The sequence below is a fragment of the Emiliania huxleyi genome, assembly GCF_000372725.1.
Source record: "Emiliania huxleyi CCMP1516 unplaced genomic scaffold EMIHUscaffold_3, whole genome shotgun sequence".
Taxonomy (NCBI): Eukaryota; Haptophyta; order Isochrysidales; family Noelaerhabdaceae; genus Emiliania; species Emiliania huxleyi.
In genome coordinates, this window is record NW_005199770.1 from 1,607,255 (window position 1) to 1,627,055 (window position 19,801).

At 68.4% G+C, this 19,801-nt stretch overlaps 4 protein-coding genes across 4 annotated transcripts in view; 3 read left to right on the forward strand and 1 right to left on the reverse strand.

Moving 5' to 3' along the window:
- EMIHUDRAFT_461199 (hypothetical protein) overlaps positions 1-10,462 on the forward strand; it is a gene marked incomplete at both ends in the record, with an annotated part of 13,659 nt that extends 3,197 nt beyond the window's left edge. The window contains 14 exons of the mRNA XM_005775393.1: positions 470-827; positions 1,080-1,162; positions 1,627-1,744; positions 1,931-2,119; positions 2,697-2,965; positions 3,118-3,355; positions 3,599-4,486; positions 4,586-4,933; positions 5,069-5,591; positions 6,528-7,628; positions 7,772-8,573; positions 8,644-8,742; positions 8,904-9,786; positions 10,091-10,462. Of these exons, the coding sequence (XP_005775450.1) occupies positions 470-827; positions 1,080-1,162; positions 1,627-1,744; positions 1,931-2,119; positions 2,697-2,965; positions 3,118-3,355; positions 3,599-4,486; positions 4,586-4,933; positions 5,069-5,591; positions 6,528-7,628; positions 7,772-8,573; positions 8,644-8,742; positions 8,904-9,786; positions 10,091-10,462 (6,271 nt within the window). The remainder of the gene's footprint in view (positions 1-469; positions 828-1,079; positions 1,163-1,626; positions 1,745-1,930; positions 2,120-2,696; positions 2,966-3,117; positions 3,356-3,598; positions 4,487-4,585; positions 4,934-5,068; positions 5,592-6,527; positions 7,629-7,771; positions 8,574-8,643; positions 8,743-8,903; positions 9,787-10,090) is intronic.
- Positions 10,463-10,904: 442 nt separating this feature from the next.
- On the forward strand, positions 10,905-11,894 carry EMIHUDRAFT_195542 (Hypothetical protein; the record flags this gene model as incomplete). The annotated part of the gene is made up of 2 exons (XM_005775394.1): positions 10,905-11,290; positions 11,858-11,894. The coding sequence occupies 2 exons, from the start codon at positions 10,905-10,907 to the stop codon at positions 11,892-11,894; spliced, it is 423 nt and encodes a 140-aa protein (XP_005775451.1).
- Positions 11,895-13,633: 1,739 nt separating this feature from the next.
- On the forward strand, positions 13,634-14,227 carry EMIHUDRAFT_349640 (hypothetical protein; the record flags this gene model as incomplete). The annotated part of the gene is made up of 1 exon (XM_005775395.1): positions 13,634-14,227. The coding sequence occupies one exon, from the start codon at positions 13,634-13,636 to the stop codon at positions 14,225-14,227; it is 594 nt and encodes a 197-aa protein (XP_005775452.1).
- A 2,029-nt stretch (positions 14,228-16,256) lies between these two features.
- EMIHUDRAFT_195544 (hypothetical protein) lies at positions 16,257-17,567 on the reverse strand (the record flags this gene model as incomplete). The annotated part of the gene is made up of 1 exon (XM_005775396.1): positions 16,257-17,567. The coding sequence occupies one exon, from the start codon at positions 17,565-17,567 to the stop codon at positions 16,257-16,259; it is 1,311 nt and encodes a 436-aa protein (XP_005775453.1).
- Positions 17,568-19,801: the final 2,234 nt, after the last annotated feature.

A 19,801-nucleotide genomic window follows, 5' to 3' on the forward strand; every position in this document is an offset into this window, starting at 1 on the left:
CTCTGTGTGCTTGCGACGAGCACACGCACACGCACACACACACACACACGCACACACACACACACACACACACACACACACACACACACACACACACACACACGCACGCACGCACACACACACCTTGCGTGCCTATGCAGGTGCGAGCTGGCCTCCTCCCCCGCCCGAGAGGAGGCGGCACCGGCGAGGCTGACTCTGCGGCGCTGATGCTCCTCGGCTTGCTGGCGCTGCCGGCCGCCACCGCGCATCCCGTTCACGGCTTCCTTTCTTGGACGCGCCACGCGTTCCGTTTCTAGGCGCTGCTGGCCGCCACCGCGCACGCCGCGGCGCTGCACGCGGCGGCCGAGGAGCACGCGGCAACAAGCAGGAGACTCGCGGCGGCGGCGGAGCGGCGGCGGCGCGCCGCCGCGGCAAAAGCAACGCCCTCGCCCGTGAGTTGTCCTTCCGAGTCTGCGCGCGTCCCTGCCAGGCGCGCCGTGGTGGCGTCCAAGCCTTCGCCGCTGTCGCTCCGCCCGCCAGAGGGCGCCTCGGGCAGCAGCTCGGCCGCGCCGCCGCCGCCGCCGCCGACGGCCGCAAGCCCAGCCGGCGTCCGGCGGCGGACGAACCGCCACACAATGGTCCCAGACGCCGTCGCGCTAGTCACGGGCCCATCCTTCGCCGCGGCGCTGGAGGACATCGTCGAGGACACGGCAGAGATCGCGGCGGCGGCGCCGCGCTGGGTCGCCCTCGTGGCGGACTGGCTGATGTGGCACTCGGCGTATGCGCCGCTGCTGCTGCTTGTGCTGGCCGCGTCGGCGCCTTGGGCGACAGCAGGCGTCGCGCACGTGGTCCTAATTAATGAATGAATCAGTGAATCAGTTAAGTAGTGAGTTCGACGGCAGGCGTCGCGCACGTGGTCTGGCTGCTCCTCTTCTGCTGGCTCGGCTCCGTCCCCACCCGCAGGGCGCGCCAGAACTGGCCGCTGATGATGCAGTACTGCGCCGTGGTCGCCTCCGTGCAGGCGGGCTGGCGGGCGCTTCTCGCGTGTCCGAGACATGTCCGAGACATGCCCGAGACATGCCCGAGACATGTCCCTCCAGGCGGGCTGGTGGGCGCTTCTCGCGCCCCTGCCGCCGCCCGCCGGCCACGGCCAGCCCCAGCTCGTGTCGGCGCAGCTCTGCTGGTCGATTGGGATGCTGCCCGTCTTTGCGGCGCAGGGCCGTCCTCCACGGCTCCGTCGCCCCACTCCAAAGCACGAATGACGCGCCACTCACCGCCGACGACGCACCGTCGATAGGCAGCCTCGCACCCCTTGCCGACCCCGCTCCCTGTGAGCCGCTGCTTTTCCCTATGGGTCGCTCACCATGGCGGCCACTCACCGCTAGGCGTCCTCTTCGGCTCCCCGCCCTTCCGCGCCCTCGCCGCCCGCCGCGCTTGGGCGGTCGCCGCAGCGCGGCACATCCCAACGGCGTGGTGGAGGCGCTTGGACGTTGCGGCGCTGCCGCTCTTTGCGCGCCATTCCGACTCGGCCCCGCCGCCCGCCGCCGCCCGCCGGCCGGGGAGGAGGAGAGCCGCCTCTCCTCACCCTCTCAAGCACTGCAGAAGTGGAGAGTAGTAGCGACTGGTGACTCGTGAAGCCGTTGGCAGGCCGTCTCTCCTCCTCCGCGCCTCACGCTGCGTGAGCGCGCTCCTCGGCGCCGTCGCGCCCCTCAACTCGGCCGTCCTCGACGTGGCCTTCGCCGTCGCCGCCGCCCTCGCGCCCGGGGTGCGTAATCTCTGGTGATCTCGGGTGATCTCGGGTGATCTCGGGTGATCTCGGGTAGTCTCGGGTAGTCTCGGTTAGTCTCGGGTAATCTCGGGTAGTCTCGGGTAATCTCGCGCCCGGGGTGCGTGCGAGGGGCAGTGTGCACCGCTGGTCCGTGAGAGGGCGAGTGTGAGTGTGCTGTGGCAGGTGCGTCTGATGGGCGCGGTGTACTTGCTCACGCTGCTCGCGCACCTGCTGCTGCGCAAGCACCGCCCCGCGGGCTGGCACAATGCGCTGCGGCAGAGCGCCCTCTCGCTCGAGCTGCTCTTCTACGCGCTCAAGCTGCTGCTCGAAGAGGGGTGGAGCGCCGCCACGGGCGTGTCTCTCGCCAACGAGGTGGTGGCTAACCATTCACCACTCATTCCTGACTCCTCGCTGCTCGCTCCTCACCAGGCGTGTCTCTCACCAACGAGGTGGTGGCTAACACTATTCACCACTCATTCCTGACTCCTCGCTGCTCGCTCCTCACCAGGCGAGTCTCTTACCAAGGAGCTGATGGCTTCGCTCTCGTCGCTCGCCTGCTCGCTGCTGCCGCCCGACGTGTGCGAGGAGGCGACGAGCTTCTGGGAGATGACCCGAGATGACCCGAGGTTACCCGAGGTTGCCCGAGATTGCCCGAGATTGCCCGAGATTACCCCACGTGTGCGAGGAGGCGGCGAGCTTCTGGGAGCGAGCCAGCTGTGATGGGTCACCGGCTGTGAGCAGAGGGGTTTGGGAGGACTAGGCGACGAGCTTCTGGGAGTCGAACCAGTTTCTCGAGCCTAACAACCTCGTCACCCTCGCATTCCTCTCCGTCCTCTCCTCGCGCGCCTCGCGCGCCCCCGCCGACCGGGCCCGCTGCTTGCCGCTCCCCGCCCGCCGTCCAGCCGCCAGAACCGGGTACCATAGGTCGTACGAATGGCTGATCCGGTAGGCGCGCTACCTGCCGGCGCCCGTCCAGCGCTCCTCCCGACCTTCCCTCGCGCCGACAGCGTCGAGCGCCTCCGTCGGCGGCCTCGTCGCCAGCGTCGCGCTCTACGTCTCGTGCGTCTGCGCCGTCTTCACCTCCGCAGAGGCTGACTTGCTGCGCGCGCTGCTGCTGCTCGCCGCCGTCGGCGCGACCTTCTCTCCGTTCGGATGCCCCTCGAGCCGCTGCCGCCGACCGGCAGCCTGCGCCGCGTCGGGCGACGGGCGTGGCGACGGGCGGCTGCCCCCCCCTAGCGGCTGCTCTGGCCCATTGAGTCCTGCTGTGGCCCCTACGGAGATGCGTCTGTTGAGTAGGCGTCTGCCCCACTCGCGGCTGCTTCTAGGAACTTTCTAGGAACCTTCTAGGAACCTTCTAGGAACCTTCCTAGGCGCCTGCCCCACTCGCGGCTGCTCTGCGGCCTGTGGCTCCCGGTGGGCGTGGTGACGGTGGTGGACCTCGTCTTCACGTACTCGCTCGACCTCGGCTCGCTCGGCCTCGGCCTGCTTGGCTTCCTCAAGGACGGAGACGGCGACGACGGCCGCCGCCGCGCCGCACCCCTCTCCTCCTCCTCCTCCTCTGGCGCGCCGCCGTCCGAGTCTTGGATCTCCCCCCTCCACGTCGGCGACGTGCACTGGTTCTCTGCGTCCGCACAGCTCTCCAACTCATCGCGGGGCGGGTGGGCCCTCCTCCGCGCCATGTCCGTCCCCGTAGCCCTCCACCTCCTCGCCATCGCCCAGCAGACGCTGCACCGCACGCCGCAGCAGCAGCCGCACCAGTCCTCCTCGGGAGACGAGGAGGAGGCCGCCGCGCTCCGGGCGAGGAGGCCTCCTCGGAACCGCCCCCAAACTTCTCGGAACCTTCCCGTGTAGGGGGCCGCCGAGCTGGCGCCCCTCCGGCCACGCCAGCGCCAGCCGTCCCGCTTTGCGCCGCACCTGCCTCGGCTACCCACGGCGCACTCGCAGCGCTCGCACGGCGGGGGAGGCGCCTATTCGCCCCTCGACACTTCGGAGGGCGACTCGTCGGTGGAGCCGCCGGCGCGCCGCGAGGAGGGCGGCGGGGGCGGCGGCGGGGTCGGCGGGGGGCGCGGCGCGGGGCGCGGCGGAGCGGAGGGCGGCGGAGCGGAGGGCGGCGGAGCAGGGGGGCGGGAGGGCGGCGAGGGCGGCGCTCCCCTGCCGGGGGTCGGGCTTGGCGTGCTGCTGCCGGGCGGGGAGGAGGAGGGCGGGGCGGAGAGCGGGGCGCGGGCCAAGGCGAGGGCTGCGGTGGCGCTCCTTGCAGCACCCTCGCCCGCGCCCGCCCCCTCGCCCCTCGCGCTGACGCACGCGGCCGCCGCAGTCGTCGGCGCCGCCCGCATACTCCTGCCGTGGGCGGCGGCCTCCCTTCTCATCGCCGCCGCCGCCGCCGCCGCCTCGTCCGCTTGGTCGCTCACCCTGCTGACCGCCGCCGCCGCGCTGCGGCTCGGACGGCCAGCGACGGGCGGCGGCGCGGTCGGATCGAACTGCGCGTGGCGTGCGGCGCGGCTGCTCCTCGCCACTGCGGTGTGCGGCCCGTACCTCGCGGAGCTGTCTCTGCCTCCCTCCGTCTGGTCGGAGCCGCGCAGGCCGTGGGCGTCGTGGGCCGCCGCTTCGGCGCCGGCAGAGGGCCAGTGTCTCGCCAACGCCACCTCCTCCTCGCACGGCGGCGCGCCCTCCCCCCCCTCGGGCGTGGTCTGCTGGCTTGGCGTCGCCGGAGAGCGTCACACCGCCGCCGCGCTGCTCGCGGTGGCTGCGCTGACGGCGGCGGCGCGCTGCCGCGATCACGGCCTGCCGCGACACGTCCGCGACACGTCCGCGACACTTCCACGAGACGTCCACGAATAGGCGCTCTGCCGCGACTACGGGTTGCCACCGCCTGAGTTCCTCGCGCACCGCCCCCCCCTCACGCGCGCCGCGCGGCTGCTGTGGTCGCTCGGCTGGGGAAGCCGCCCCTCCCTCCTGCTCGGCGGCCCGCTCGGCGGCGCGCTGCTGCCCGTAGCCGCGCTGTTGGGCTCTGTCTGCGCCTTCGCCGCCGCGCCCCCCTCGCTCTTCGCGCTCGCCCTTGGCGCCCTCTCGCTGCGCGGCGTGGTTGTGGCTCCCTCGGTGCGCGCCCTCGGCGCCACCTCTTGGGGCGTGCGCCGCGCCTTCGCGCTGCTCGTCTTGCTACTGCTCTGCGCGTACCAGCTGCCTTGGGTCCCCGAGGTCTGCCGCTGGCCGGCCCCCGAGATTGCCCGAGATCGCCCGAGATTGCCCGAGATTGCCCGAGATTAGGTCTGCCGCTGGCCGGCCCCCGACGGGCCGCACCACGAGGCGTGGCCGGGGGACGAGGCGCCCGTCGAGGGCGACTCGCTCTCCTGGTGTGCCCTCGCCGCAAACACCCTCGGGCTCGTCCGCTTCGACGCCGCCACCGCGTCGCCGCCCTCGCTCGCGTGGATCGCCGCCGGCTTGTGGGCCGCCTACGACCTGCTCGTGCTGCTGCGCGCGCCGCGCTACGTCGTCGGCGCCGAGGCTGTGCGCGCCGAGTGGCGGCGCGGCACTGCTGAGCGGTGCGCGTCGCTGCGGGCGAGCCGTGCGACGCGGTTGCGCGCGCTGTACGCCACGCGGCAGGCGGTCTGGCTCTCGCTCGAGACTGAGCGGCTCGACACGATCTGCCGCCGGCTCGAGACAATCGAGGCGCTCATCCACGGGCCCACTCTCGGCGCGACGGGGCGCAAGGACGGGCGGGACCAGGGGCTTGCGGCGCGGCTGAGCGGGCTCCCCGGCTGGCTGACTCGCTCCGGCAGCGGCGTGCCGGACATGGAGAGGGCTGCGCCGATCGAGCTCGAGCGAGGCGACGAGCTCCGACACGGCGGTGGGCGATCTCGGCTGATCTCGGCTGGTCCCGGCTGATCTCGGCCGATCTCGAGAGACTAGGCGACGAGCTCGACACGGCAGTGGGCCAGCTGATGCGCGCGCTTCGTGGGTCGCCGCACGCCACCGCGTCGGCGTGCCGAGAGGCTCTGCTGCGCTGCGGCGCGAGGACTGGGCCATGGCCGCGCGCGAGCCGGCAAGAGACGCTTGGCGCGACGCTGATGGTGCGCGCTCTGACGCTGGTCCTCGACTCGGAGGGGCTCCTCTCTGGAGGCGGCGCGCTGGCGGCGGTGGAGGAGGCGCATCAGCAGGGCAGCGCCGGCAAGCGGTCCTCTGCCGCCGCCTCTGCCGCCGCCTCTGCCGCCGCCTCTGCCGCCGCCAGCGAGCCGGCGTCTGCTGTCGCGGATGCGGGCGGCGCGGGCGGCGGGGACGGCGGCGGGGGCGGGCGGGGAGGGGGTGGCGAGTGGTGGGGGTCCCGTTTCGAGGCCGCGCCGCCTGCGGTCCCTCCCTGCGCATCCGCGCGCGAGAACGCGATCTGCGGAGGCGCGGCCGGCTACAGCGGCGCAGTCGAAAGCGGCGGCGGAGGCGGCGGAGGCGGCGGAGGCAGCGGAGGCGGCGGAGGCGGCAGGGCAGCAGCAGCAGAGGCGGCGGCGCAGGGTCGGCGGCGGGCGGCAAAGACGGCGACAGCAAAGGCTGCGACGGCGGCGGCGGCGGCCGCCCCGCTACTCCCGAGCGCACACGCGGCTCTGCGTGCGGCGCTGCTCCGCCTCTGCGACCCGGTGCTGCACTCGTACTCGGCGGCCGGGCGGGAGGAGTGGGAGAGGCTGGAGCGAGAGCGGCTCTCTCCGCTGCGGAGGGGAGGCGAGTCCCCCACCGGCGGAGATTACCCGAGATTACCCGAGATTACCCGAGATTACCCGAGATTACCCGAGATTAGGAGGCGAGTCTCCCACCGGCGCGGGCGCGTTTGGCGGCGGGGCAGGGGCGGCCGCGGTGGGAGCCCTCGCCTCCTCCTCCGCCCCCGCGGCGCTGGCGCGACTCGACCAGCTAGAGAGCGCGAGGAGCGCCGCCACGCTCTCCGAAGAGAGCGCATTTGCGGCGGAGCCCACTGCCGGCCGCGGCGGCGGCGCCCTCGTCGCCGCAAGCGGCGGCGGCGGCGGCGGCGGCTCTGGCATCTCGCTGCTGATTCGCTCCGTCTCGAGTCGCTTCGCGTCCCTCTCCGGCGGCTGGCTCGGCACGAGCCCCGCCGAGGAGGTGGCGGCTGCGGAGGCCGGCGGCGGCGCGGCGTCTTCCGCGCGCTCCTCGCGCCGCCCTGCGCCGGAGCCATCGCTGCCAGCGCCACGGGAGGCGGCGGCCCAGGCGGAGGAGGAGGCGGCCGCGGCGGCGGCGCTCCTCTCCGATCCTCCGCAAGAGACACCGCTCCGCCCGCCGCCCATCCCCGCCGAGCAAGCCGCGCCGCCCGCACCGGCGGGCGGCGGCGCGTCTGAGCCGTCGCATCGGACGGTGTGGGCGTTGCTGCTGCGCGCGGTCGCATCCAACACGCAGCCGCTTCTTTGGGCGAGTCTCGTCTACAACCACGCCGCGGACGCGTCCCTGCTCTCGCTGCCGCCCGCCGCGTCCGTCTTTCTGTACGCCGCGCTCGAGGCGCCGCGGCCGGCGCGCGGCTACTCGGCCTGGTTGCTGCGCTACTTTGTGTTCGTGGTGGTGCTCAAGGCGGTGTACCAGCTGCCGCTCGTCTGCGCGTGGCCGAGCTTCAGCTTGCGCACGTCCCTCCCCTGGGAGAGCCCCGCGACCGAAGACCCGCACCTCGCCGTCTGCGTGGAGCCAAACTCGAGGCACGCGCAGGAGCCGCCGACCGAGATCCTAAAGACGGTGCGGCTCGAGGAGCTGACCAAGTCCTTCCTCTTCCAGCTCGGCTTGCGGAAGCACAGCGGCCCGTACGCCGCTCCGCCTGGCCAGACTTTGCTGGCGGCGCTCACGCCGCCGATCCTGGCCATCCTCGCGCTGCTGCTTGACCGAGAGATCGCCGACGCCACCGGTGCGTTCGACGCCGCGCGCAGCGAGATCGCGCGGCAGGCGAGCAGCCGAGAGGAGTCGAGAGGAGGAGCCGAGAGGAGCCGAGATGTCATCTCAAGATCGTGTGGCAGGCGAGCAGCCGCGCGTCGAGCCGCGGCTCGACAGCGCGCGCCGCCCCCGACGCTATCGACGCGGCCATCGGCGAGGGCGTCGACGACGCGGCGGACGACGCCACCGCCGGCGGCTCCGGTGGCGCTGGCCGCGAGGCGGGGGCGGTGTGGGAGTCGGGGGCGGGGCGGGAGGCGGGGGCGGGGCGGCGCCCAGTGGGCTTGCGTGGAGGGAGTCGTCCCGGGAGAGCGCGGGCAGCGTTGGGCGCGTGCCGCCGGGAGGCGGCGCGCGTCGCTGCGCAGGGAGCTGGCTTTGTGGACCGGCTGGTGACGGCCGACTACGACAAGCCGGGCGCGTCGCTCTACCTGCCGATGTTCAGCGCGTGCTGCCTCATCTTCCTCTGGTCGCTGCTCTTCTTCAACGGGCTCGTCGGCTCCACCGGCTACAACGTGCGCTGCCAGGCGCAGCTCGGCGGAGTGACGATGAACGCGAAGAATTCCCTCGGCATGAGCCAGTTCGACGGCGCCACCGTGTACGCCGCGCTCGCCGCCTTCGGCGTCATCCTCGTCGACCGCGCCATTTACCGCATCTGGCTGCCGCCCTCGCCCTCCGAGGTCGCGCCGCGCCGCTCGGGCGCGCTCGCGCTCAAGCTGGCGATGCACCTGCTGCTGACGGTGCGGCTGCACGCCGCCGTCTTCCTGCCGAACTTGCCCGCGTGGCAGTGCGAGTCGGACTGCACCTCGTCGCGCCAGTCGTGCACGCGCTCGTACCAGCTGCAGGCCTACTACGCCCTCTGCTGCACGTACCTGCTGCTCTCGGCGCGGCAGCTGCGCTGGGGGATGGAGCTCATCGTCGTCGAGTACCCGATGACGGACTCGCGAGATACGATCTCAAAGACACAATCTCCGAGATACAATCTGCCGTGGTAGGCACCCGATGACGGACTCGCTCTCCCTCTTCCGGATCTACTGTGGCATCTTCTTCCGCTCCATCCCCTTTGTGTGGGAGATCCGCACACTCATCGACTGGTCCGCCACCCCCTGCCGCCCACTCACCGCCGTCCCACTCCGTTGCTGTCATCGCGGTTCAGCCGCCCTCTAACGTCGCCCACTACGCAACACCGACCGCCTTCAACCGACGGTCGGCCTATCACAGCACCGCCACCGATCTGCCGGCCTCTGCCTCTCAGGTCTGTCCAGCCGACGGCGCTCACCATGTTCATGTGGCTCAAGTGCGAGGACATCTACTCCGGCCTCGCCTCGGTGCGCGTCGACATGACGTGGCGGCGCATGTACGAGCGCGGCGTCGAGATGCCGCTCTCGAGCAAGCTCTTCTCCGGCGTGACGCCCGTGCTGCTGCTGCTGCTCACCATCGTCGGCCCGCTCATCTACTTCTCCGACATCAACCCGATCAAGTCGGAGAACTACGTCGAGCGGGCCGAGGCGCACCTCTACCTGCAGGCGGACCAGCCGGCCGGCTTCTCGAGCGAGTACAGCCTCGGCGAGGTGCAGGCATTCGCCGTGTCGGACCTGCCGCCCGAGGACCAGCTCCGCACAAACACCTTCCACCGCGAGCAGTGCTGCTGCGCGCTCTGCCTGCTCGAGCAAGGCAACGCGAGCGCGCCGGCGCGGGTGCCGAGCGTGGGCGGGGCCGGCTCCTCCTGCCGCCCCAAGGGGTGCGAGTGCGCGGCCTGCGTGCCGTGCCGCGAGTTGGCAGGGTGCGGCCCCAAGGCTGGCGAGCTGGTGCAGGAGCACTGCGGCTACGAGTACCTCTTCTCCGCCTCGTGGGCCACGCAGTACTCGCGGCTCGAGTTCCGGCCAGAGTCGGAGGCGGTCTTCTCCATGTCCCCCGAGGCGCGCGCCTGGCTCGCCACCGCCGCCTCCGTCTCGCTCGGGCTGCGCATGACCGTCCACCGCAAGTTCGACCTCTACTCGTCGCCTATCCAGCTGCAGCAGGCCGTCGAGCTGAACGGGACAGCGCGCGAGCTGCTCAACGAGGCGCTTCGTGACCGCACCATCTCGCGCGACGTGCCGCTCGAGCCGTTCTACCCAAAGTTCGTCCGGCTGCCGTCGGTCGACAAGGCGCCGCCGCTGCCGCTGCAGGGGGGCGAGAGCGACCATTGGCGCACGCAGCGGCCCCTCGCCCTCGAGCTGCTCTCGCCCCTGCCTTGATCGCTGGTTCACGGTTGATAGGCACACGCAGCAGCCCCTCGCCCTCGAGCTGCGCTCCGCGGGCGAGGTGCAGTGGTGGCGGCTGGTGCAGGCGTGCTCCCCTGTTTGACGACCACTTCACTCTTCATCGACTATCCACATCTCACGGCGGCTGGTGCAGGCACAACACCACAAATCTCTCTCTCTCTCCCTCCCTCTGGTGCAGGCGTGCTCCGACCCGACCACGTTCGGGGGCGAGGCGGGCGACGGGCTGCGCATCGTCGTCGCGACCGACTGGGTCTTCGACTCCATCGGCTGGAACACGATGCAGCAGGGCTCGGTCCTCGCCTTTTACGGCCTGATCGTGTACGGCGTCGGCCGGCTCGTCCGCTCGTACGTCGCGGGGCGCCGGTACGGCATGGTGCTCGACGAGCTGGTCGACTCGCGCGACATCCACGAGCTGCTCGACGGGCTGTACATCGCGCGGCGCAGGCGCGACCTGCTCAAGGAGACGGAGCTGTACGAGGCGACCCTCCGGCTCTACCGCTCGCCAGAGACGCTCCTTCAGCTCACCGGCTCAGACCTGAAGCGCGAGTGAGCCAGGGAGTGTGCGCGCCTGTCTGCGTATCTCTCTGCGTTGGGTCCTACGACTCTGACTACAGTCTTCTCGAATGTGTAGGTAATATACTGTTCAGCCAGTTTTTTGGGTTTCGGAGAAGGGATCTCGTTTTGACCGCGCAAGATATAAAGGGTGGCTAAGGGCTCTGCCCGCAAGGCGCCCGCGTCGCAGACGCGGTACCATTGACAAATCTGCAATATACCCCCCCCCACACGAACAAATAGCAAAATCCGAATACCGTGCACGAATCCGGCGATCTGGCCGTGCAAGCCTGGCTGGTGCCAAGACATTCGTAAAATTGAAGCCAAGAACGTCCGCCAAATCCGTGCTAGGGAAAGCTGATCGAGCCCAGCGTGCCCGCGACCGCCTCCCGCGCAGCACCGCCGCTGGGGACGACACGCTGCGGAATCGGATCGAGCCCATGCACGGGCAAAGAAGGACGCTGCAGAAGCGATTGGAGAGGCAGCCGGCGTCTGCCGTCACAACGAGTCCCAGCTGGTTGGACATGCGCGTCGGCTCGCCCGAGGACTGCTGTCGCGACCCTCCCGTCGTGACGCAGCCTCCGACGAGCTCTGCAACCGAGGAGAGTGAGGGTGCGCCTCCCCTCACTGCTGGCCTGGCTGCGCACCGCCCCACAAAGCACCCCCTCGAGCATCTCTACAAGTACAAGTGCAAGGGCGACCTTCTCCAAGTCGTCAACACGCCCGGCGGCTCCGACAAGACTTTAGCCTTGGCCACCCTCCTTGCGGAGCAGGAGGAGATCCGCTCTCGGTCGGCAACGTGGCAGCTAGTCGAGAGACTCGGTAGGTGTGACCCCCCTCTGTGCTCTGAGTGAGGACAGGAGAGAGAGCTGAGCCCTGGCTGTCAGGCTGTCAGGTGCTGTCAGGTGATCTGTCGGGCTGTCGGGCACTGTCAGGCACTGTCAGGTGCCTCTGTCAGACCAGCTGTCAGGTGCTGTCAGTGCTGTCAGGTGCTGTCGGGTGCGTGTCTGACAGGCGAGGTGATCTGTAGCTGTCGGGTGCTGTCGGAGCTGTCGGGTGTTGCTGTCAGACGCTGTCGGAGCTGTCAGAGCTGTCAGGCTGCTGCTGCTGTTAGACGTTGGGCTGTTGCCGTCAGGTGCTGTCAGGTGGTGCTGTCGGGGTGCTGTCAGGCTCTGACACACATCAGCCACACTTATGACACTATCAAGAGGGCGCTGACTATCAAGGGGGTGCTGACGCCGATGACGCCGGCGGCTACGCAGCTACCCCCCCTCCTACACGGCGTGATCACGCCGGCGGCGGCCGCCGCCTGGGGAGCGCAGATGGCGGCGCAGAGGCATAGGCGGCGGCGGCGGCACAGACGGCGGCGGCCACCCCCACCCAGACGCCGTAGGCATATGACTGTAGGGCCCCAGAAGGCTAGCTGGTAGCTTCATTTGTAGTAGCACAGCCGCCGGTGCTGGAGAGGGGTCCGCAGAGGTGGGGCGGGAGGGTTGAAAGAGAGACCCATCCACCCATGACCATCCCATGACTACATGGACATGGACATGGACCACACTCACATGTCTTTGCATGTAATTTTGTTATACCCTCATGGGGCACAAGAAAGAGGCTCTACGGGGTCTGTGTACGGTCTGTGCTGCTGTCAGGCTGTCAGCGCTGCTGTCAGGCCACACTGTGCGGTGCTGTCGGGCTGTCAGGCAGCTCTGTCAGGCTGTCACGTTAGGGCCTGACAGCGACGGGTCACCTCGCCTGTCAGGCTCTGCTGTCAGGCTGTCAGATACGTGCTGTCAGACTGTCAGAGAAAGTGCTGTCAGCGCTGTCAGGCTGTCGGGCACTGTCAGGCGCTGTCCGGGGTTTGCTGTCAGTCTGTCAGACCAGGGCTCAGAGAGAGAGAGCTTTTGTGGTGTTGGTGTACGCAATAACGGGACAGGGTAGTCGTTCTCTCTAGCTCCCCTTCTAGCTCTTAGCATGAGCTGCACCCTGTGTCCGACCCCTTTTGCGCAGCAACACCTTAAACTTTTAGGCCCTCCAAATTCGGGTCGGAGCGTAGCGGAGTGGGCCCCGAGTTTCAAAAAGGGCGACGGACGCTTGCGTCAAAGCCTCCAACAACGCCTCCCCGGCGCAGAGGGGCCCCCGGAGGGATGCTCAACCGCTCCACGCCACGCCGCTTGCGGCGGTCCTCTTCCCAGCTCCGCTGAGCAGTTGTTATTCTTCTTTTGGGCGTTCGCATGTATGCATGAGGCGCCGCCCAACCTTGCCGGAAGGGCTCGCGGTGGGCGACCTGACCGCGCTGCGAGCCTTCCTCTCCGGGCGGCGGACGCGCGGCAGGCTCAACGCGCGGCTCGAGACCGAGAAGCAAGACACGCTGCTCACTTGGGCCGCTCGGCACGGGCAAGCCGAGGCGGTGCGGCTGCTGCTCGAAGGCGGAGCGAGCGTCGGGGCGGCTGATGGGGGCGGCGCTCCCGCTCTTCTTCTCGCGTGCGATAAAGAATGCCTCGAGTGCGCCCGGCTGCTCCTCGAGGCCAATGCGGCGGTCAACCAAGCCTCGGATGACGGCGCCACGCCGCTGTTCATCGCGTGCCAGAAGGGCCACCTCGAGTGCGCCCGGCTGCTTCTCGAGGCCAATGCGGCGGTCAACCAAGCGATGAATGGCGGCTTCACGCCGCTCTACATCGCGTGCCAGAAGGGGCGCCTTGACATCGCCCGACTGCTCCTCGAGGCTGGCGCGGCGATCAACCAAGCCGAGGAGAATGGCGCCACGCCGCTTCTCATCGCGTGTCAGAAGGGCCGCCTCGACATCGTCCGGCTGCTCATCGAGGCTAGCGCGGCGGTCAGCCAAGCCCTCAACGACGGCGCCACGCCCCTGTACATCGCGTGCCAGCAGGGCCACGTCGCGTGCGCCCAGCTGCTCCTCGAGGCCGGCGCGGCGATGAACCAAGCCCCGAACCACGGCACCACGCCGCTGTTCATCGCGTGCCAGAAGGGCCACCGCGAGTGCGCCCAGCTGCTCCTCGAGGCCGGCGCTTCGGTCAACCAAGCCAAGGAGAATGGCACCACGCCGCTGTCCATCGCGTGTCAGCAGGGCCACATCGAGTGCGCCCGGCTGCTTCTCGAGACCGGCGCGGCGGTCAACCAAGCCCGCAACACCGGCGTCACGCCGCTGTCCATGGCGAGCCAGCAGGGCCACCTCGAGATCGCCCGGCTGCTCCTCGAGGCTGGCGCGGCGATCGGCCAAGCCGATGAGGAAGGCGTCACGCCGCTGCTCGCTGCGTGCCACAACGGCCACCTCGAGGTCGCCAAGCTCCTCTCCTCCTACGGCGCCTCCCGCGCCGCTACTCCCTTCGGCACGCCCGAGGAGGCCGCAAACCGCAAAGGCCACGCCGACCTCGCCGCCTGGCTGGTCGCCAGCCGCGGCTGGACGCCGCTCGCGCACCTCGAGAGCCTCACCGCCGCCCGCGCCACCTCCCTGCTGCGCAGCGGCGCAAGCCTGCACGAGGGCGAGCCGACGCCGCTGCAGCGCGCCGCGGGCGGCGAGGGCGAGGCGGCGGCGCCGATCCGGCGGGCGGCGGCGCCGTGGTCGCCGGCAAGCCACTCGCTCTTCCCCGCGGCGGCGCGCGAGCGGGCGGCGCTCCTCGTCCTCTCGCTCTACGAGATCCACGAGCGGCACCATCTCGACTCGGCAGGAAACACGAACGGCATCGCGGCGCGCGACTTTGTCGCGTGCGTGCTGCGCTTCGCGGTCACGCGCGAGACGGAGTAGGGGAGCTGTGGTGAGTGTGGCTTTGCCTCCCCCTCCGACGAACGGTGCTCGGTGGTGGCTAGGACTATGTGCGGATGATTCGGGGCGGCCATGTGGCGGGTCTCTAGGGATCTCTACGCTGAGAATTCTTTTCTGAGATTAGACGGCCGTGCAGAACTGGGCGAGTACGGCTTTAGAATTCTACCATCAAGCCCCTCTCAGCTCTCTCACAGCACTCAGCAGCAGACTCTGTGGCTCGGACTGGCACCTATACTGTATAAAAGAGGCACAGCAGGCGACGGCCCCTATTGCGTATTGGCATATGGGCCGTCGAAGAGGCCGGCGTACTCCTCCGGCCGACCCCCCTCCAAGAACAGGCCCCCCGCCCACACCCAGCACTCCCAGGAGCCAGGTCGAACTCCCAGGGTAGGCCAGCCCTCTTTCGAGGGACCCATTGGGTAGCTCTTCGAGGTCTCGCGGGGCTCTGCTCCAACCTCCAAAAGAGACCTCGATAGTGTGTGCGTGTGCCTCTACTCGCCCGGACAGAATCCTCCGCGTTTTCTTCTTTCCGGCAGACGTGACGTGACGCCCTCCGCCCAACCCTGCTTCTTCCGCTTGCCCAGTGTCGAGCGAGTGGCTTGTGAAATCCTTCCGCTTGACTCCGCATTCATCGAAATCCGTCCCCAAACAGCTATTGGCACCCCTAAGTAAGTCGGGCACCCGTCCACTGCCTGCCCAGCGCGGTCCCGAAGGTCGTGTGTTGCGCATCATACATGTCGAGCGTCACCGACGCCGCTTCTCCTGTCGTCGTCGACGCCGCTCCTGTTGTCGTCGAGGCTGTCCCTATGGCCGCCGACCGGGCGTCTCGTGGCTCCGCCAGCTCTGCCGCAATGTCCGGCGCGCCCTTCGGATCGCAGCGTGGCTCCGGCGGCGCCGACCCGTCCAAGCCTGGCGGTGGTCTGACCACCAGTGGGAGCTCTCGGTTCGACTTCAGCAAAATACAGAACCCTTGCGACTTATTCAAGCAGATGTCAAAGAGGTGCAAGATTATGTGCTCGCTATGCTCATGCTTGTCTTTTGTGCTCGTCGCGTTTGCGTTCTGCTGGGTGTCTATCTGGCCGGGATGCAGCTGCCCGAGATCTGTGTACTCGGTTCTCGAGGCACCAGCAGATCCCAACCGCTACACTGGCGGAGGCAGTTACACTGGCGGAAGCACACAGCGTGACGAGTGCCATTGCGAGGGCAGCATCTTCACCTGCAAGTGGGACTGTAACGGCGAATGTTTTGCCTGGGGCGAGAGCCGCGAATGTGAGTATGGATCGGGGTCGTGACCACTGCAACGATGCGATCCATAATTGATCTTACCACTTCCCTCCTCGTTCAACCAAGAGATGGACCAGGGGCGACATCGGGCGGGAATGAGCAGGTCCCCGCTCTGCGGTCTTCGTCCGCAGGGGTCTTAGGGAGCATGCGTGGCGAGGATCTTGGGAGGTGTCTATAATGAGGATTGATGTCCGGGATGCTAGGGTTTGTCTGCGGAGGTTCTGTCTTAGCACACATAGTGAGTCACTTTGCATCTGTGGCGGTTCTCGCCTCCTGTGCCCAGGTGCGACTGTGTGTGTGCGGGAGTTGATTGTCGGGAGGGAGCGGCAGGCTGCTCACCCACGTGCACCGGGCCTTGCACTTTGAATGCCGTGGGGCTCCTGCCCGTGTCCAGGTGTGGAGATGCGAGGGGCGTGGTATGCGAGGGTCGCCCCCCCTTTTGCCCCACCCACTCTCTCTTTGTGTGTGTGGAGAATTTTACCTTCCCTTACCTTACCTTGTGAGGATTGAAGTGTACATCGGGGAATATCATGCGGGGGTGGGCGGGAGAGCGGACTCGTACCCACTCACCCCTCGAGCACCCCCCACCCAACACCATGCATCCATGCTGACACTCTTGGTGTCGCGAGGGGAGAGCGCCTCTTCCCCGTGCGCCCGCCTCGGCCATAGAACCACCTCGGTTAGCGAGGCGGTCAGCGCTGCCAAAATATCCGCGCCGCCCTGGCGCTCAGGCCTGTGGCACGACCTTGGCGGACTTGCCCTCGTGGCCCTGCATGAGTGCCACTTTGCCATAGTCCATCTGATCGCTGCCGCGGTAGTCGGCCGGCGGCTTGACGAGCTGCGGATCGTACTTGAGAACCCCCTTCTTGAAGAGCATCGACCCGTGCTCGGGGAACGAGATGAAGAACATCAGCATCGTGATGCCGATGATCATGCCGCCAAGGTTGACCACGCCCACGTCCGTCCGGAAGGCACCCTTGAAGAAGATGTTGGTCGCAATGACGGAGCCGAGGTTGCCTCCAGCGCCCACCATGCCGGAAACGATGCCGAGCGCGGGGCGGGAGACGTAGGGCACGATGCCAAAGTGGAGGCCCTCCGCCATCTGCACAAAGACGGAGAAGATAATCACAATGATGACGGCGACGGAGAAGAGGTTGGCGTGGGAGATACACTCGTTGGGCAGCCCGGTGTCCGCGTTCGACGTGCCGATGGTCGTGTTGACGCCATCGATGAGCATGGTGCCGTAAGGCGGGTCCTGCACCAGGATGAGCGTGTCCTGCGTCTGGAGGCAGGATTTCAGCTCCGCAGTTGCCTTGATCTGCTTCGAGCCGCAAGGCAGCACGGTCTCGCTCGAGACGCACCCGTTGCCGTTGAGCGGCGTCCACCCGTACGGCGCGCCGATCGCCACTCGCCACGACTCTGCTGGTAGGTTAACAAAGGCGGGGACTTGTGTCATGGTGGTCGGGTAGGGCGCGTCGAGGCTGGTGGTGAGCGAGCCCAGCACGAGGCACATGATGCCCTCGCACGTCTGGATAATCCAGCAGGACCAGAGGCGGCCGCGCATGCCCCAGCGCGTGTTGCAGTAGTCCGAGAGAAGGCCGCCGAGCGAGCGCGCGAAGAGGTTCATCAGGCCGAACATGGAGGCGGCGATACCGGCGAGCTGCGGCGTCACGCCCTGGTACTTTGCGAAGAAGCCGTTGGCCACGTTGTTCATCGTGAGCTCGACACCAAAGCAGAAGCCGTAGGTGATTGTCAGGATCCAGGCGTTGACGTTGGTGATCCCAGTGACGACGACCACCTTTGAGTCGGTCTTCTGCTTCGCGCCCGAGCTCTCGAGCTCCCTGTAGTTGCCGTCGGGCAGGTCGCGGCCAGTAAAGACAAAGGCGGCGCCAAGCACAGCCTCAGGAGGTACCAAACCGCGCGAATTCTGCACGCCTCGCTGCACCGCTGGCTTGACTGAATCAGGCAGCAGCAGGCTGCTGCTGTTGCCACAGCAGCAGTCTGCTGCGGCCCCAATACGCAAGTTAATGACCAGCATTGCTGCCGGGGGCATTCTAGCCGCCACAGCCGGTGTGCGGCTGTGCACTGCCACCTGCCCGCGGCTACGCACAATGTGCGCTCGCATTGGATGAGCCCTGCTGATGGACCTGCGTCGCCTAGCTGCACGAGAGCAATGCCGCAGGCGGCGGCCGTGGCATACACTGCGAGCACACTTGGTGCAGCTGCGAGGTGCAGCAAGAGCACGTCGTTCCTGCCTCTGATGCCACTCTCGCGGCTTGCAGCGCGTCACTCGCGCATGCTCTCCAGGAGCTATGGCGGGCGCGTGTGTGGGGCTGTAGCCTGTGTTTGGCCGGTTCTGACCCGTTTACTATATCAGTACCATGCCTGGGCCACAAGAAGAATCGCACACGGGGAGCGGCTCAGGGACCCAGTAAGCCGCGGAATCGCCAAATGTGTAATGTCACAACCCGGCGCACCCAGGGCTGGAGGTGGAGCCTGGACCTAGTCACACACACACTCGTACGTGCTCTACACGATCCTCGATCGTAGTTCGTACAAATTAGAGAGAGAAAAGTACGTACGTACAAATTGCGCATTGCGGGTGACCGATAATCCTGCTTACTGGTGAGCTGAGGTTCTGTGTCTCTAGTCTCGGAGGGGGGCTTGAAGCTAAGAATATTTTATTCTACACGTACAAATGCGGGTGACCGCAGACAACTCACCCGCAACAATGGGGCAATAACTCAACCGCGACCGCGCACACAGCGCGAGAGATGGCATGGACGTACAAACTACAGCAAGCGTGCTGCGGGGCGCGGCCAATACATGCGACTACCTGCTCAAGCCCTCTCTTCGTCGCTCCTCCTCCTCCCTCCTCCGGGTCCCGAGCTGCCCTACATGAAGACGGCCGCCTGCCGCGCAGTGAGCCATCACTCATGAACGCGAGGTATGGGCTCACTGCCCGGCGGCCGCCTCTGCTGCCGAGGGTGTCTACAGCCGGAACCGGCCCCCGCGCGGGGTACACGCACACGCATTCATTAACTACCGACGAATGCATCAACTTGCACCTGGCGCGCGGGGTACACGCGGAACGCGCCCGCGGCCGCCGCGCTGCCGTCAGGCAGCAAGTAGCGCGACGAGAAGAGCAGCCGCGGCGGCTGGCCGGGGCACTGTACCATCGAGATAGCCGTGTCGACGGCAGACGCTCGCATCGCCACGCCGCCGCCCCCGCCGCCGACGCCGCCGCCGACGCCAGCGGGGGCGGGCAGCAGGATGCGGTGGGTCGCGCGCAGCGTCGACTGGCTCACGTCCTCGAGCCCGGCGGCGGCGGCGACCAGCGCCTGCGCAGCCGGGACGAGCTGAGATGAGATGCGGCCGAAGTGCCGCCGAGAGATGGCCGAGGTGCCAGGGAGAGATGGCCGAGAGATGGCCGAGGGATGGCCGAGGGATGGCCGGGAGATCGCCTGCACGGTCTGCACAAAGGCCACTTGCTCGTCTGGGTGCAGGATGCGGAGCAGCGATCCTCCGACCAGCTGCTGCCTAGGAAAGGTCGAGGAAAGGTCCGAGACTGGTCCGGGACGCGGTGGGCCTCCGACCGGCTGCTGCCGCGAGTAGCCAAACGGGGCTGCAGTCAGCGCCGCCTCGACGGTAAAGTCGAGCCCGACCAGCAGAACCGTGCACCTACGGTGCTGAAGACGCCAACCTCGGGAAGGGGGTGTTGTGCGGAGCATTCAGAGCACCGCGTGAAGACGAGGGGCACGAGTACGGCGGACTCCGTGTCCTCTCGAGCGCCGGTTGGAAGAGACCGGAGTACGCCTTCCGCTTCTAGCACCGTGCACCCCGTCGCCTCGATTAGCCGCACCGCCCCCGAGTCGAGCCCGAAGCGAGCGTCGAGCATGCCGCCGCCGCCGCCGCCGCCGAGCATGCCGACGGCCGCGTGCGGCACCATCGCCGCCAGCGCGGGGGCGGCGGCAGGCGGCGCGACGCAACCGCCGGGGTGCGCCGCCTCTGAGTAGCCCGCCGCGCAGTCAACGTGCGGCGCGACCGCCGGCGGCGCGGGCGCGGGCGGCGCCGGAGCGCCGCCGCCGCCGCCGCCGCCGCTGCTGCTTCGTCGGACGAGCGTGGCGGCGCGCTTGTGCTCGGCGAGCCGCACGTCGCCGGCGCGCGCGTCGGGGCGCTCGCCTATGGGAAGGGTCCGGGAAGGGTCCGGGAAGGGTCCGAGAAGGGTCCGACGTGTGCTTGAGCACGACGCGATCTAGGGAGCATCTCTTG